The sequence below is a fragment of the Loxodonta africana genome, chromosome 17, assembly GCF_030014295.1.
Source record: "Loxodonta africana isolate mLoxAfr1 chromosome 17, mLoxAfr1.hap2, whole genome shotgun sequence".
Taxonomy (NCBI): domain Eukaryota; kingdom Metazoa; phylum Chordata; class Mammalia; order Proboscidea; family Elephantidae; genus Loxodonta; species Loxodonta africana.
The window spans coordinates 68,760,273-68,774,678 of record NC_087358.1 but is presented as its reverse complement, the minus strand read 5'-3'; the positions used below and the strand labels follow the sequence as shown (position 1 = coordinate 68,774,678).

The 14,406-nt window shown below is 41.6% G+C and overlaps 1 protein-coding gene across 4 annotated transcripts in view; it reads left to right on the top strand.

Moving 5' to 3' along the window:
• Positions 1-4,174: 4,174 nt before the first annotated feature.
• Positions 4,175-14,406, top strand: part of MED4 (mediator complex subunit 4) — a 33,881-nt gene continuing 23,649 nt past the window's right edge. Inside the window, exons 1-2 of one of the 4 annotated variants that reach the window (XR_002786413.2) lie at positions 4,175-4,333; positions 11,098-11,164. Coding sequence is in view for 3 of the 4 variants with exons in the window: in XM_064270127.1 (XP_064126197.1) it covers positions 4,209-4,333; positions 11,098-11,164 (192 nt within the window). In the remaining variant the exon portion in view is untranslated. The other 3 variants (XM_064270127.1, XM_003412618.4, XM_010592618.3) reach the window with 3 other exon arrangements.

Below are 14,406 nucleotides of genomic sequence, written 5' to 3'. Positions count from 1 at the left end.
GGCTTTGTGATTGATTTAAAAGTTGGAGCTGCTTCCCTGAAAGCCAGCAATTTGCAATGCTATTGTCGACAGTCTGTGGAAATCTCTTCTGAGAAGAAGGAAGAAGAAGAAGTTGGGGTTTGGAGAGAGGAAATGGTGTGAAATCATGTCGAGGACAGTGGGAGGGAATGGACCAAGAAGTACAATATGATGCCCCCACAGCATTAAGGGCCCACTTGAAGTCTGAGGTCATGAATTTCAAGTACCACTACGAATAACGTTTGTGTGTTTCTCCAGCCATATTCAGCTGCATTGGTACAGGTACTCAAAAGACAGAGCTGAATTTAGCCTGGTTTGTCACCTTGCTGGAGCCCTGGTGGCACACTGGTTAAGAGCTGTGGCTATTAACGAAAAGGTCGCCAGTTTGAATCCACCAGGCACTCCTTGGAAACCCTATGGGGCAGTTCTACTCTGTCCTATAGAGTCGCTATGAATCAGAACTGACTCAACGGCAACAGGCTTGGTTTTTTGGTTTGGTCGTCTTACCAAAGGATTGTTCAGCATCACACAAGCCACCACTAACAGACAGATGGTGGCTATGCATGTGGTACACTGGTCCAGGTCTCCCACACGGAAGGCGAGAATTCTACCATTGAACCACCAATGTCCCCCTGAGTTTCCGTTTAGGGTGATGAAAAACACTTGGAAATGTATAGTGGCGATGGTTACACAACATGGCAAATGTAATTAATGTCACTGAGTTGTAGTTAAAATGCTTAAAATGTCAAATGTTTTGTTTTATATATTTTAACACAATAAAATTTCAAAAAATCCAAACTTTGATAGTGCTTATATTTTAGACAGAGATTCCCAGTGCTTTTTCAGTACGTGAAGATGCCTCTTTCTTTTTAAAGAGAGTCCACATAACCAGTGATAAAGAGCATAGACTCTGGAGCCAGAATTCAGGTTCAAATCCCAGCTTTGCCACTTACCAGCTATATAACTTTGGGCAAGTCTCTTGCCCTTTCTGTCCCTCAGCTTCATTATCTGTAACAGGGATAATAACAGTACTTATAGGAATGTTCTGAAAATTAAATGAGTAATATTTTTAAAGTGCTTAGAAGAGTGCTGGCATGTTAAATTCCCTGGATGGTGCAAATGGTTAAGCGCTCAACCACCAGCCAAAAGGTTGGTAGTTCGAACCCACCCAGAGGCACCTTGGAAGACAGGCCTAGAAAGCAGCTCCTGAAAGGTCACAGCCCTGAAAACCCTATGGAGCAGTTCTACTCTGCACACTTGGGGTCACAATGAGCTGAAATCCACTCAATGGCAGCTAACAACAAGGTGGTACTTGTCTTTTTTGAATCCATGCATTGAGAAAATACTTAACATTAAAAAAAAAAAAAAAGATTTTTTTTCTTTTTTTACCATGAATTCAGTAAGATTTATTAAAATCCTTTGTATTTTTTGTATCACACCTGGAACTGTATAATTTGGCAAAAAAAAAAAAAAACTGTAGGAAATACGACTTGTTAGTCATAAAGAATGCTTAATGTGAATCTCAGTTATCTAGCACTGCTATAACAGAAATACCACAAGTGAGTTAACAAACAGAAATTTATTGTCTCACAGTTTAGGAGGCTGGAAGTTCAAATTTAGGGCAATACGGAAGACTCTCTGTCAGTTGGCTCTGGTGGAAGATCCTTGTTCCTTGGTGATCTTCATGAAAGGTGGCATCCATCTTCCCCCAGCTCTTCTTCTTAATCTCCTTTTACAGTAAAACCTGCGAAAGTTGGAAGATGTGCAAGGTGTAAACCTGTCAGAAAAGGAAAACTCAAATATTTCCCACTAATAGAGAACAATAGAAAAGTGGTAAGACTGCAGCCAGTTGAAGTGGGAAAACTTTCGAGACCTGGAAAAACAAGGCGATCCCATCAAGTTTCAGCTCTCACATGTGGATGCCTCAAAAGAGATTGACTCAAGACATACCCTACGCTAATATTGCCTCATTAACATAACAAAATCCATTCCCAAATGGGATTATAACCACAGGTATAGGAGTTAGGATTTTACAACATATATTTTTAGGGGGCACAATTCAATCCATAACAACATGCAAATGAATTTGCAATAAACCCAAGCAGCTTTGGAGTTCACAATACATGTATACTCTCCAGGCACTGACCCTCAATGTCTGGAAAACCCTTTGTGGTAGAGTCGATTCTCACTCATAGCAACCCTATAGGACAGAGTAGAACTGCCCCTAGAGTTTCCAAGGAGCAGTTGGTGGATTTGAATTGCTGACCTTTTGGTTACCAGTCGAGCTCTTAACCACTGCACCACCAGGGCTCCCAACGTAAAGTGGGACTTATAACTGGTAACTGGTCATTTTTAACTGATTGGAATTTTCCCAGAATTTTTATGTGGGAGTTACACTAATATGATCCCCCTTTCCCGCCACTGGAATCATATACCAAGATTGTCCTGTGAAAGTTAAGTAAACAACGCCCACACGTATTGCAGGTTTTTGGCACCCTGGAAACTTAACCCAAGAAATGATTGATTAGACTTTCTGGGAAGCATGCATAGAATGCAATTATGATCAAGAAAATGTAAATCTAATTTTTTCTGTTGCCTGAGAATTAACAGAAGGGGTTAGGCAGGAGCAGAAGTGGGGGATGGTCAGAAAACAAAAGGTGCCAGTGAGCCTCCTGCACCGTGTAGGGGAGAAGGCATCCTGACCTATGAACACATATATTCCAATCTCCTTAACACAAATATCCCTACATTGTGGCGATAAAGACCTGGTGATTTCAATCATTAAAAGCCAGCTGGTTCGGTGGTTGAATTCTCATGTTCCATGCAGGAGATCCAGGTTCCATTCCCAGCGAGCACAACTCCTGCACAGCCACCACCATTTGTCAGTGGGGGCTTTTGTTTTGTTGTGATGCTGAACAGGTTTTAGCAGAGCTGCCAGACTAAGACAAGCTAGGAAGAAAGGCCTGGCAATCTACTTCCAAAAAATCAGCCAATGAAAACCTTATGGATCACAATGGTCCGATATGCAACCATTTATGGAGATGGTGCAGGGACAGGCGGCATTTCATTTCTTTGTGCATAAGGTCGCCATGAGTCCGGGGCTAAGTCCTTGGCAGCTAACAACGACCACATCTTCAATTGCTCTGTCTGATGCAAGTTGTTCAACAAGCAACATTCTTGTGATAATTGGCTTCCACGTAGGTTTGTCTATGGAGGAAAATATAGTGTCTGTGGCACTATTTTTTTCATCACAAGTAAATAAATCGGCGTTCTTGATTATTCAGCAGTTGCCAGTGAGTAAATGCATTTAGCATGAGTTCCTGGGGGAATCATCAACTCTGGAAGCCTGGGCGGAATCAGATTCAGCACTCTCAAAAGGACAGACCAAAGGACAAGTTGCTGGAATGAAGGGACCATAGGTACTGCTGCCTGACTCCCAGCTGATGTCCAGAGGTGACATCTCCGTCTCATCTTTTTGTAACCGCAGCACGACCAGGTACAAAACCTCACTCCCAATACTGTTGTAACTTTGAGTTTTCCCTGTAGGAAAAGCCCTCTTCTACATTGTCCACCCCCAGGAAAGGTGGGCTACTTGAAACTTTGGCAGATGGGCAACGGTGCATTTTCGGCTTGGACCTCTGGTTCTGATTTGGAAAACGCGCCACCTCAATTCTTTATTTAAACTCTTCCCATTACCACTTTCATGCTATATTGATTAATTCAGCTCAACACCCATCTTGAGCATTAGGGAAAGCATTGTTTGGGGATGTATGGCTGTGAAAGGAGCTTACTACAGCCACCGTGAGAACCGGAAAAGGAGCGTTAGAATAGCGTTATGAGAACATAGACTAAAGGGAGGTTAATGCTGACTGAGGATAGATATTTCGCAAGATCTCACGAAGAAACTGACATAAGAGGCCATTATATAATTCCGACAAATGCTTAGATATCGTTTAGCAGAAGCCTCTCAGTGCAGCTTTGAAAAACAGAAGGCACAGGGTTTGGACCGGAGAAGCCCTGGCTGGTCCAGCAGATGGCGCCGGCGCCCTCAGTTCGCCTCCGGGCGCGCAGGGGGCGCTCTAGCCGACCTCTTCCTCCGCCTTAACGACCCTTCCTTCCGCCTCCCGCGTACCGCTCTCACCGCTCCGGGGCGGAACTGCGCATGCGACGCCGGCTGGCGCCTGGGCGACATGGCTGCGTCTTCTGGTGCCGAGAAGGAGAAGGAGCGGCCGGGTGGCGGCTCGGGAGCAGCAGGTGGTAACAGCACAAGAGAGCGGCTGCTGTCTGCCCTGGAAGATCTGGAGGTCTTGTCGAGGTAATCCCGCCAGGCTGAGGGCCTGACTGGGGCTGGGTCGAGGCTCCATGACTGACCCGGGAGCTGCAATTGCGCTCATTCCCGGGACTCGGCGGCGAGGGCCGCGCTTGGGAGACTTCTATGTGGACTCTCAAAGATAGTTCGCGAGTGTAGTGGACTTGAGGTCCGCAATCCTCTGAGACTCCGAGGCGGCATTTTTTTTCCCGCAAGAGGACATTTTAGTAATGACAGTGACCCCGGAACTCCAAGACTGTCAGAGCCTTAGCGGACCTTAGAAATCCCGTAGTCTGAGCCCCCTGGTTCACGGACCCTCTCAAACATTTATGTGACAACTGGGTGCCAGGCGCTCAGGAGACGGTACTGAAGGGGAAGCCAGATGCCGAGCTGGAGGAACCCTTTGTCAACAGGGAGAGACAGATATGTAAACGGTGACCATCGTGCGTAGCCTGTTTTCATCAGAGGTGTGCGCTGGGGCACCCCACCTTATGGACCAGGCCCTGACCCAGCTGTAATGAGGACAGTGTCCTGAATGGAGAAAGGGCTGGTTGGGAAGAAAGTGTTCACTTATTAGGCGGCAGGTAGGTGGAACAGCGTGGGTAAAGACCTGGAAACGTGAGCACGCACGATTTGTTGGTGGAATTGCAGGTTGTCGGGGATGGCTGGAGCGAAGCATGTGTGGCAAAGGTAGGAGGAGAACCAGGAGGTGAGACCGAATGTCGTTGTCCGTATTCTCCCTTAATGGTAGTTGAAGCCATCCTTCAGTGCGTCTCATACTCGTGGATGTTCAAGTTGTAATGTTTTACTCTCTAAAATGTTGCTCACATTTGCCCCCTCACCTGCACCCCACATTCTTAACTATTTCTTACTCAGTCTGCCAACAGTTTTACTTGCCTTTATGCTTCCATACTTTATTCTTCTATGTTGCCCAAGAGCGGAGTCATCTTTCTAAAATAGGCATCTCATATCACTTCTCTGTTTAAAAATATTTGATAGGTTGGCTTTGTCCAATGAGATAAAGTCCAAATTCCTTAGCTTAGTGTACAAGGCCGTTCCCCACGCCCTCTTGCATATCCTTCCCTCCAGCCTGTTGTACTCCCTGGTCTCAAAGCTGGCCTTACTTCCTCATCCTTGGTGCCATTCCCATTCCACCTCCAGTTTGGTGCATCATTCATTCATCTTTTGGAATCGCCCTGAAACATCACCTTTTCTGTAGCCAGCATTCCTTGACGATTTTGATAAATCTTATCTATTGTAATTTGAAATATACTTACCTACTGATAATCAACGTTTTATCTTTGCTATAAATTTAGTCTTTGACACAGCATTACTTACCAACTTACTAGGTCAGCGTGATATTAAGTGATGTAAGAAAAACCTAAAAACAGAGACACCAGAAGTTAAATAGCTTACATGTGTAATGAACTGCTTAGATTGTATTAGACTCAAATACTGCCGGATGACAAATAGAGCGTGTGGGAGTTTCAGCCAGGCAGCGGTCAGTGTGGTGAACAAGAAAATCAGAAGCACAAGGCAGCTGTATTATGTGTTGCCTCTGTGTGAATCATTACACAAAGCAACGCAAGTGCTATTTCCCTCTGTCTTTGATGGTTTTGTGATTTGTGGTGGAGAATTTGTCAGTTTCCCCATTAGCTGATCCTCTTGAATGAATACACACATTATTTCCTAATGAAAAGACATTAGCAAGACAGAGTATTGGTAGTTTGATGTTCTCAGCTGAATCATTCATGTCTCTGCTGTGTATGATTTACTGTCTTTGGGACGGCTAATTGAAGTTTCATATAATTCATATTGAGCACTTACTTTTTGTAATGTACTAAACTCCAAATTAACATCCCATAAATACTTTTCTAAATAGGAGCGAATTTCATTTGAAAAATTTAGTGTGCTCAACCTAACCACATCTCTATGGAGATGTGCATTTAGAATCACCGATCAGCCAAACTGAGTCTGTGAAATACCTTGAACAGGTAACCATGTTGTTCTGATACAAATCTGTGTTCAGTTAAATTTAGGACAACTAAAGATTAATTGGAAAATACCTGTGTTGCTCCTGTATGAGCCAATTCTTCCTTGAATTCTATCTAGATCTTTCTGCTTGAAATACTTCTTTGAGCTATTTCTTGGAGAATTCTCACCTGAAGGTTGAGTCTAATATTTGGTTGACTTCTAACAACTGTGCTGTGGCATCTTGATGGTGCTGTTGAGTGTGAAATTAATTGAGTTAAAGTATTCTTTATTGTCTGTTCATTTTGACCAACCGTATGGTATGGATGGTATTGATTAAGTTTTCTTTGCATACATTGTGAAGAAGTGACACCCTCTGTGGGAAGTAGTGGCTGCCACCTTTTGTTCTGAGTAGGCCTTGGTCATAGACCTTCAAATCTTTGCCTTAATCTCTCCAATAGACTACTACTTCTCACTCTTCTGCTGTGGAATCCAGTGAATTCTCCTCTGAGCCTTACTTGATGTAACATAGTTTATCTGTTTTGCTGAGTAACCCTAGTACATATTTCATATTCACCAGGGTGATGATCTTTGAGAATTTCTTCTGACATTGGACAACCCAATAGTCAATCTTGAGGTTTTACCTCTGCGTCACTTGCCGGCTGGGCTATGTATCTGAGATGTGTCTTCCTGATACTGTCGGTACCTGTAGGCATACATATGCTTGGTATCCATGTACTCTTCATAATTAAGGTTAAATTTATCAGTTCTGTTAAATTTGAGACTAAATTGAAATTTTCTTGTGTCTCGATTTGACCAATTTATAGCCTTCCATATTTTTTTTTCTTGACTACTGAGTATAATATTTACTTTTTGATGAAGTGTGTTTACCCACTGAAGTAGCGAATCATCATTTGAATTTTCTGCAAGAACTTCAGTGTTTCTGAAATGTTTTCCTTCAGCCTTCCAGTTGTACATGATTGACTGAGGTGCCGAGATCTCTTTTGTTTCCTGTAAAAGAAGCTGTAGTTCTTCTGTTGCCTTTTCTCCAGGAGTGCCAAGAAGACCTACTAGTCTCCTCCTCACTGAATCTGCTAACATGTTGGTGATAGACTGCGTCTTTCTTGAGGTGCTTTTTTTCTTTTTCCCTGATTTTCTCATGACTTATCTGCCACGTTTTTGTTCATCTCTAAAGAAAGATTGAGTGAAAGTAGATAAGTGAGAATTCACTTCTCCTGGAGATATTTGTGGGCGGTAGTGGAGGAGATGTCACTGTATGGCTTGCCATGGAAGGTTCATCGGAACTTTCCACAGAATGAAGCTGCCCCAGTGTGATTGGCTTTTAGAAAAGCCCCGTAACGTGCTCACTCAGCCCTAGCTGTTCTGTATACTGGTTCTTTGACCCGTGAGATTTGTCATTATCCTGTAACTAGTTTTCATTTTTATGAAAAAAAAAAAAAAAAAAACTTCTCAGTAATGTAACTTAACTGTGTTTTATGCTCAGCCTCTTGACTTTAGAAAACAGTGGGTTTGGGATTTAGGATATATTTTTAATTGTTAAATGATTATATAACCTTTCAATATATTTCATTATTTTGTACACTAGAATGAGGTAGTCTTTGGAGAAATTTTTTAAGTAGAAGCATATAGATAGATTGTAGTCTAAAAGTTGTACTTAATCTGTTGTTTGGAACTCAGAATTCATTTTCCCACAGAAATCGTCATTGATATTTCCACACCAGCCTGTCAAATCCTGTTACCTATAATTTACCTCAAGTGTAGTACTAAATACAGGATCTAAACCCTTTGTCGATGATATTTCTGTGGGAAAATGGGGCTGGATTCTAATTTGGTATGCCAGGAATACAGCTTCTTCCTGTAGCAGCACAGGGCTGTATATCTCAGTCCTGTAACGGAGAGTGATTTCTTTGGTCTATTTTCACTTTAGGGAAGACAGAGGTTTCCACTTTCTCCTAGTCTGGTATAAAACAATACTAAGTCTTACAGACTCACTCCTTGCTCCTGTGCCTAGGGCAAGCTCTTCTGAGGCTTCCTATGGATTATGCTCCCAGATTCACAAAAAAATCAGAATAGGGCTCATTCCATATCTCCCAACCATCCCCAACCCTCTCACCGCCACTCCTTACCCCCAAACAGCTTTTACTTAGACCAAAGTTTCTTAACTGTCTCACCTGTAGGGTACAGGAAAAAGTTGCTATAACATGCTTTTTCATAAAATGTCTGTTTAATTCATCAGCAAATCCTGTCAGCTCTACCTCCAAAATATATCCTATATATGTCCATATTTCTCTCATTTCCATTACTAAACCGTAGTGGTAAGACCCAGTCAGAGCCAGTGTCATCTTTTGCCTGGAACGCTACAAACTGCTGACTTCATTCCTATTCTGGCCCTATTAGAATCTAGTTTTCAGTGTAGCCTCTAGTACAGTGGCTTCTCATGGCTCCTAGAATGAAATACTAATTCTTTACCAGCTTCCCTGGGCGGTACAAACAGTTAATGCACTTGGCGGTTAACTGAAGGGTTGGAGGTTTGAGTCCACTCAGAGGTACCTCGGAAGAAAGGCCTGGTGGTCCACTTGTGAAAAACCAGCCACCGGAAACCCTTCTGTTCTACTCTGACACACGTGGGGTCACTGTGAATCAGAATCGACTCAAGGGTAACTGGTTGGACCATGAGCTATGAGGACCTATGTCATCTGGCCCCTGTCTGTCTTTATCTTCACTTTGTATCCAGTGCTTAGTGTGCTTTGTCCACAGTGCTTCAAACCCATCTTTGGGGCACTGAACCAGCTGTGTCTTCTGCTGAGCATTCTTTCCTCCCAGATCTCATGGCTGGCTTCTCTCATTGAATTCATGTCACTTCAAAGATGTGTCTTTAGAGAGAGCTTCCCTGGCTACCCGATTCAAGTAGCCAACCTACCTCGCCGGACTCCCTACCATAACCCTGCTTTTATTTCTCTTAACTCTTACCACTATAGTTTTATTTATTTTCCTGGTTGTTCCTGTCTCCTATATTAGAATTTAAGTGCATTATTCACTTTTAAAACCCAAGCATCTAGAACAGTGCCTAACACATAGTTAGCACTCAGTAAGTATTTGGTGAATAAATGAACAAGGACTTCCCATTCCCAATCTACTTTTTCTCATTCATACCTAATGGTATGGATAAGTAGTAGTTGTGGAGGGTTGGGTCCAACCGTCATCATCCAGAAAAGATGGTATGAGGCTGGCAGGAAGAGAAGCAGGAAACATGAAGGTAAAAATAGCTTGGTGTCAAGAGAAGCAGAAACACTAGGGCTGACTGGAGCAGTGTTGTGAAGCTGTCCCCTCCTGCATAATTTCTGGAAAGTACTGTTTATCAACAAGTTTGAAACTAGTGTATAGATGTTATTGTTGTTAGGTGCCGTTTAGTCAGTTCCAACTCATAGCCACCCTGTGTACGGCAGAACAGAACATTGCCGGTCCTGTGCCATCCTCACAATCACTATGTTTGGGCCCATTCTTGTAGCCACTGTGTCAATCCGATATAGATACTACCTGCTGCACATTTTTTTTCCTAATCTTTAGAATACTGATTTTCATATAGGAAAATTGAGCTATCTATTAATGGAGCATTCTAGAAAGATGCGATTTCATTACATATGAGAAGCCCCCTTAGCCGGCACATGTGTGGTTAATCAAAAAATTTGGTTGAACTGGAAAATCATTAAAAAATGACTCATGCATTCCTTGATTGTTTTTATTCTACCGTAAAACATAAATTTATGTCATTTACCAATCTTTTCATATAAGATGGGTCAAGAAACTTTTTTTGTAAAGGCCAGATAGTAAATATTTTTGGCTCTGTGGGCCATAAAATTTCTGTCACAGCTATTCAACTCTGCTATTTTAGTGGGAAAGCAGCATTAGCCAATACGTAAAAGAATGTGCATGACGGTGTTCACGTAAATTTTATTTACAGCAGGGGGGTGAATTTAGCATGCGGGCCCCTGATGTAGGTAGGACATACCCATAATGCACTGTCTGCAGTTTCTAGTTTGGCTTCTTTAAGCTAAGATGAGATTTTACACACTTACCTAGCAGTCTTAGGGCGGATGCTGTCTAGGTTTTTATTACTTTTCCCCAGGTTCTTTACAGTTGTCTTTTGCAGACCTCTATTGAGTCGTTTCCAAAGCTTTCAACTTAGGTTTTCATAGCAACAGTTCTTTTCCATCCCCAATCATATTTGATTGGTATTTATGTAAAGGATCATATTTTATGTAATTATGTTTTTAGCTACCGTCAAGTCAGCCCCAGACTCATGGTGGCCCCACGCACAATGGAGTGCAAGGCTGCCATGAAATTCTGCAGCATCCCCACAATCAGTTGGGGATCTGGCTGTTGTTATCCATAGTGTTTTCATTGGTTGACTTTCAGAAGTAGATCCTCCTGGTTAGTCTCAGTCTGAGAGCTCCACTGAAACCTGTTCAGCATCATAGCATCATCATTGATAGCTGGGTGCTCATGAGGTACGTTGGCTGGGAATCGACCAGGATCTCCCGTGTGGAAGGCCAGATTTCTACCGCTTCGTATGAAGATTTGAAAACAAACACAACTGAGTCTTGGTGAAAGTGTGGTGCAACTGGTGAGAGGCGAACAGGAGGAGAGTAGCCCTGAGTGTTCAGTTCCCCAGAGGGACTGAAGAGTTTTGGTTGAGTCCAGCAAGTCATTTAGGTGGGGGTCAGTTTAGAAACCTCTATTGTATTTGCTAAGGTTTTTTTTGTGTGTGTATTTTTTAGGGAACTTATAGAAATGTTGGCAATTTCAAGAAACCAAAAATTGTTACAGGCTGAAGAGGAAAACCAGGTAAGTGGTTTCTTTCGGAAATTAAAAAAAAAAAAGCAGAACTTACGCAAGCTTTCTGTTTATATTTATTTTGTTTGAGAGCAGGAATATTGGAAATGTTTTAAAGTTATTAATTGAAACTTTTAAATTGATATTTTCTTAGCATCATTTACTTAAAATAATTTGCTTAAGAAGAAAATAGTTATCTAAAGGTTTAGCAGTATTTTATTTTCTTTCATTATTCTAATTACTATTATACATTTATTCATTTTTGTCTTCTGAATTAATCAACAAAAGCTTGTTAAATGAAAATTAAAACTATAGGACCAAAAAGTTAATATTCTCATAAACTTAGCCCTTTATTGTAGGATTGGTTCCCCTAGTACAACTTGAAAATGAATGGAAATAAAAGACTATACCACTGGTAATAGAGGTTATCTTGTGGGTGTTGAGTTTACAAGTAGTTTTTATTTCCGTTATATTTTTCTGTGCTTTCCAATTTAAAGTAAACAGATTTTTTTTTTTTTCTGATAAAAAATAAGAGAAAATGAATGGGAAGGAAAAACCTTTTCGAAGAAGATACAGGCATTATCTCATAGATACTGCAGGCTTAGTTCCAGACCACCACAATAAAGCAAACACCACGATAAAGCGAGGCACGAATTTTTTGGTTTCTCAGTGCATGTAAAACTTACATTCACACTATACTGTAGTCTATTAAGTATGCAGTAGCTTTATGTCTAAAGAAGCAATGTATATACCTTAATTAAAAAATACTTCATGGCTAAAAAAAAAATGCTGTCATCTGAGCCTTCAGGGAGTCCTGATCTTTTTGCTGATGGGAGGGTCTTGCCTCAGTGTTGATGGCTGCTAACTGATCAGGGTGGTGGTTGCTGAAGGCTGGGGTGGCTGTGAAGATTTCTTAAAATAAGACAATAATGAAGTTTGCCACATTGATTGACTCTTCCTTTCACGAAAGGTTTTTCTGTACCATGTGATGTTGTTTGATAGAATTTTACCCACCGTAGAACTTCTTTCAAAATTGGAGTTAGTGCTCTCAAATCCTGCTGCTGCTGTATCAACTAAGTTTATGTAATATTCTAAATCCTTTGTTGTCGTTTCAACACCGTTCACAGCGTCTTCACCAGGGGTAGCTTTCATCTCAAGAAACCACTTTCATTGCTCATCCGTAAGAAGCAACTCCTCATCTGTTAAAGTTTTATCATGAGATTCCAGCAGTTCAGTCACGTCTTCAGGCTGTACTTCTAATTGCTCTTGCTGTTTCTCCCGTATCTCCAGTTACTTCTTCCACTGAAGTCTTAAACCCTCAAAGTCACCCATGTGGGTTGGAATCAGCTTCTTCCAAACTCCTGTTAATGTTGAAATTTTGGCCTCCTCCCATGAATCGTGAATGTTCTTAGTGGCATCTAAAATGAACCCTTTCCAGAAAGTTTTAAGTTTACCTTGCCCAGATCCATCAGAGAAATCACTGTGGCAGCTATAACCTTACAAAATGTATTTCTTAAATAGTAAGACTTAAAAGTCGAAATTACTCCTTGATCCAGTAATGTTGTGTTAGCAGGCATGTAAACATTAATCTCCTTGTACAGCTCTGTCAGAGCTCTCGGGTGACCAGGTGCATTGTTGGTGAGCGGTAATATTTTGAAAGGAATCTTTTTTTCTGAGCAGTAGGTCTCAACAGAGGGCTTAAAATACTCAGTACACCATGTTGTAAACAGACGTGCTGTCGTCCAGGCTTTGTTTTTCTATTTATAGAGCACAGGCAGAGTAGGTTTAGTATAATTCTTAAGGGCCCCAGAATCTTTGGAATGGTAAATGAGCGTTGGCTTCAACTTAAAGTCACCAGCTGCATTAGCCTCTAATGAGAGTCACCCTGTCCTTGGAGGCTTTGCATCTTCTTCAAATATATATATAGAGAAGGCTGTTCCATCTGCTTTGAAAACCTGTTGTTTAGTGTGGCCAACCTTCATCAGTTAGCTGGATCTTCTGGACAACTGGCTGTAGCGTCTACATCAGCGCTTGCGGCTTCACCTTGCAGTTTTATGTTATGAAGACAGCTTCTTTCCTTACACCTCGTGAACCAACCTCTGCTAGCTTCCAACTTTCCTTCTGCGGCTGCCTCACCTCTCTCAGCCTTCATAGAATTGAAGAGAGTTAGGGCCTTGCTCTGGATTAGGCTTTGGCTTAAGGGAACGTTGGGGTTGGTTTAATCTGTCCAGACCACTAAAATTTTCTCTGTATAGCAGTAATTTATCATTTGTGTTTTTGCTGGAGTAGCACCTTTCATTTCCTTCAAGAACTTTTTCTTTGCATTTGCAACCTGGCTAACTAGTATAAGAGGCCTAGCTTTTGGCCTGCTTTAGCTTTTGACGTTCCTTCCTCACTAAGCTTAATCATTTCTAGCTCTTGGTTTAAAGTGAGAGACGTGTGACTCTTCCTTTCACTTGAAGACTTTGAGGCCATTATAGGATTATTAATTGGCCTAATTTTAATATTGTTGTGTCTCAGGGAATAGGGAGGCCCGAGGAGAGGGAGAGAGATGGAACGGCCATTCGGTGGAGCAGTCAGAACATATATGACATTTGTTGATGAAGTTCGCTGTCTTACATGGGTGCAGTTTGTGGAGCCCCAAAACAATTGTGATAGTGACATCAAAGATCACTGATCACAGATCACCATAACAGATATAATAATAATGAAAAAGTTTGAAATATTGTGAGAATTACCAAAATGTGACACAGAGGCAGGAAGTGAGCACATGCTGTTGGAAAAATGGGGTCGATAGACATGCTCAACACAGGATTGCTGCAAACCTTGTAAAAAATGCAGTGTCTGTGAAGTGCAATAAAATAAGGTATTCCCGTACAAGATAGAAGAAGAGGCGGTATCCAATAGACCTTTTGTCCCCACCCCTAGCCCCTCATTCTTAGTCTTGTGGCTGGTTTAAGAGTTAATCCCCTCAAGGCACAAAGGTCAGATTAGGCGGTAAATGTGTATAAAGCTACCAACTTTATGGGGTTTTTTTTTGTTTGTTTGTTTTGCCTTATTTTTAGAAAAAGAACAACAAAATAAGCCACTCATTCTTCAAACTAAAAAATGGGAGCTGAGTATTTTTTAAATTCAATAAATAATAACGTGCGTTGATGTCATTGTATGTAAAGGCTAGAAAGACTGAAAGAGGGGAAGAAGAGCAGATGCCCCAGGGGCTGAGGAAGAAAGACTAGCATCTCCTGCCAACTTAG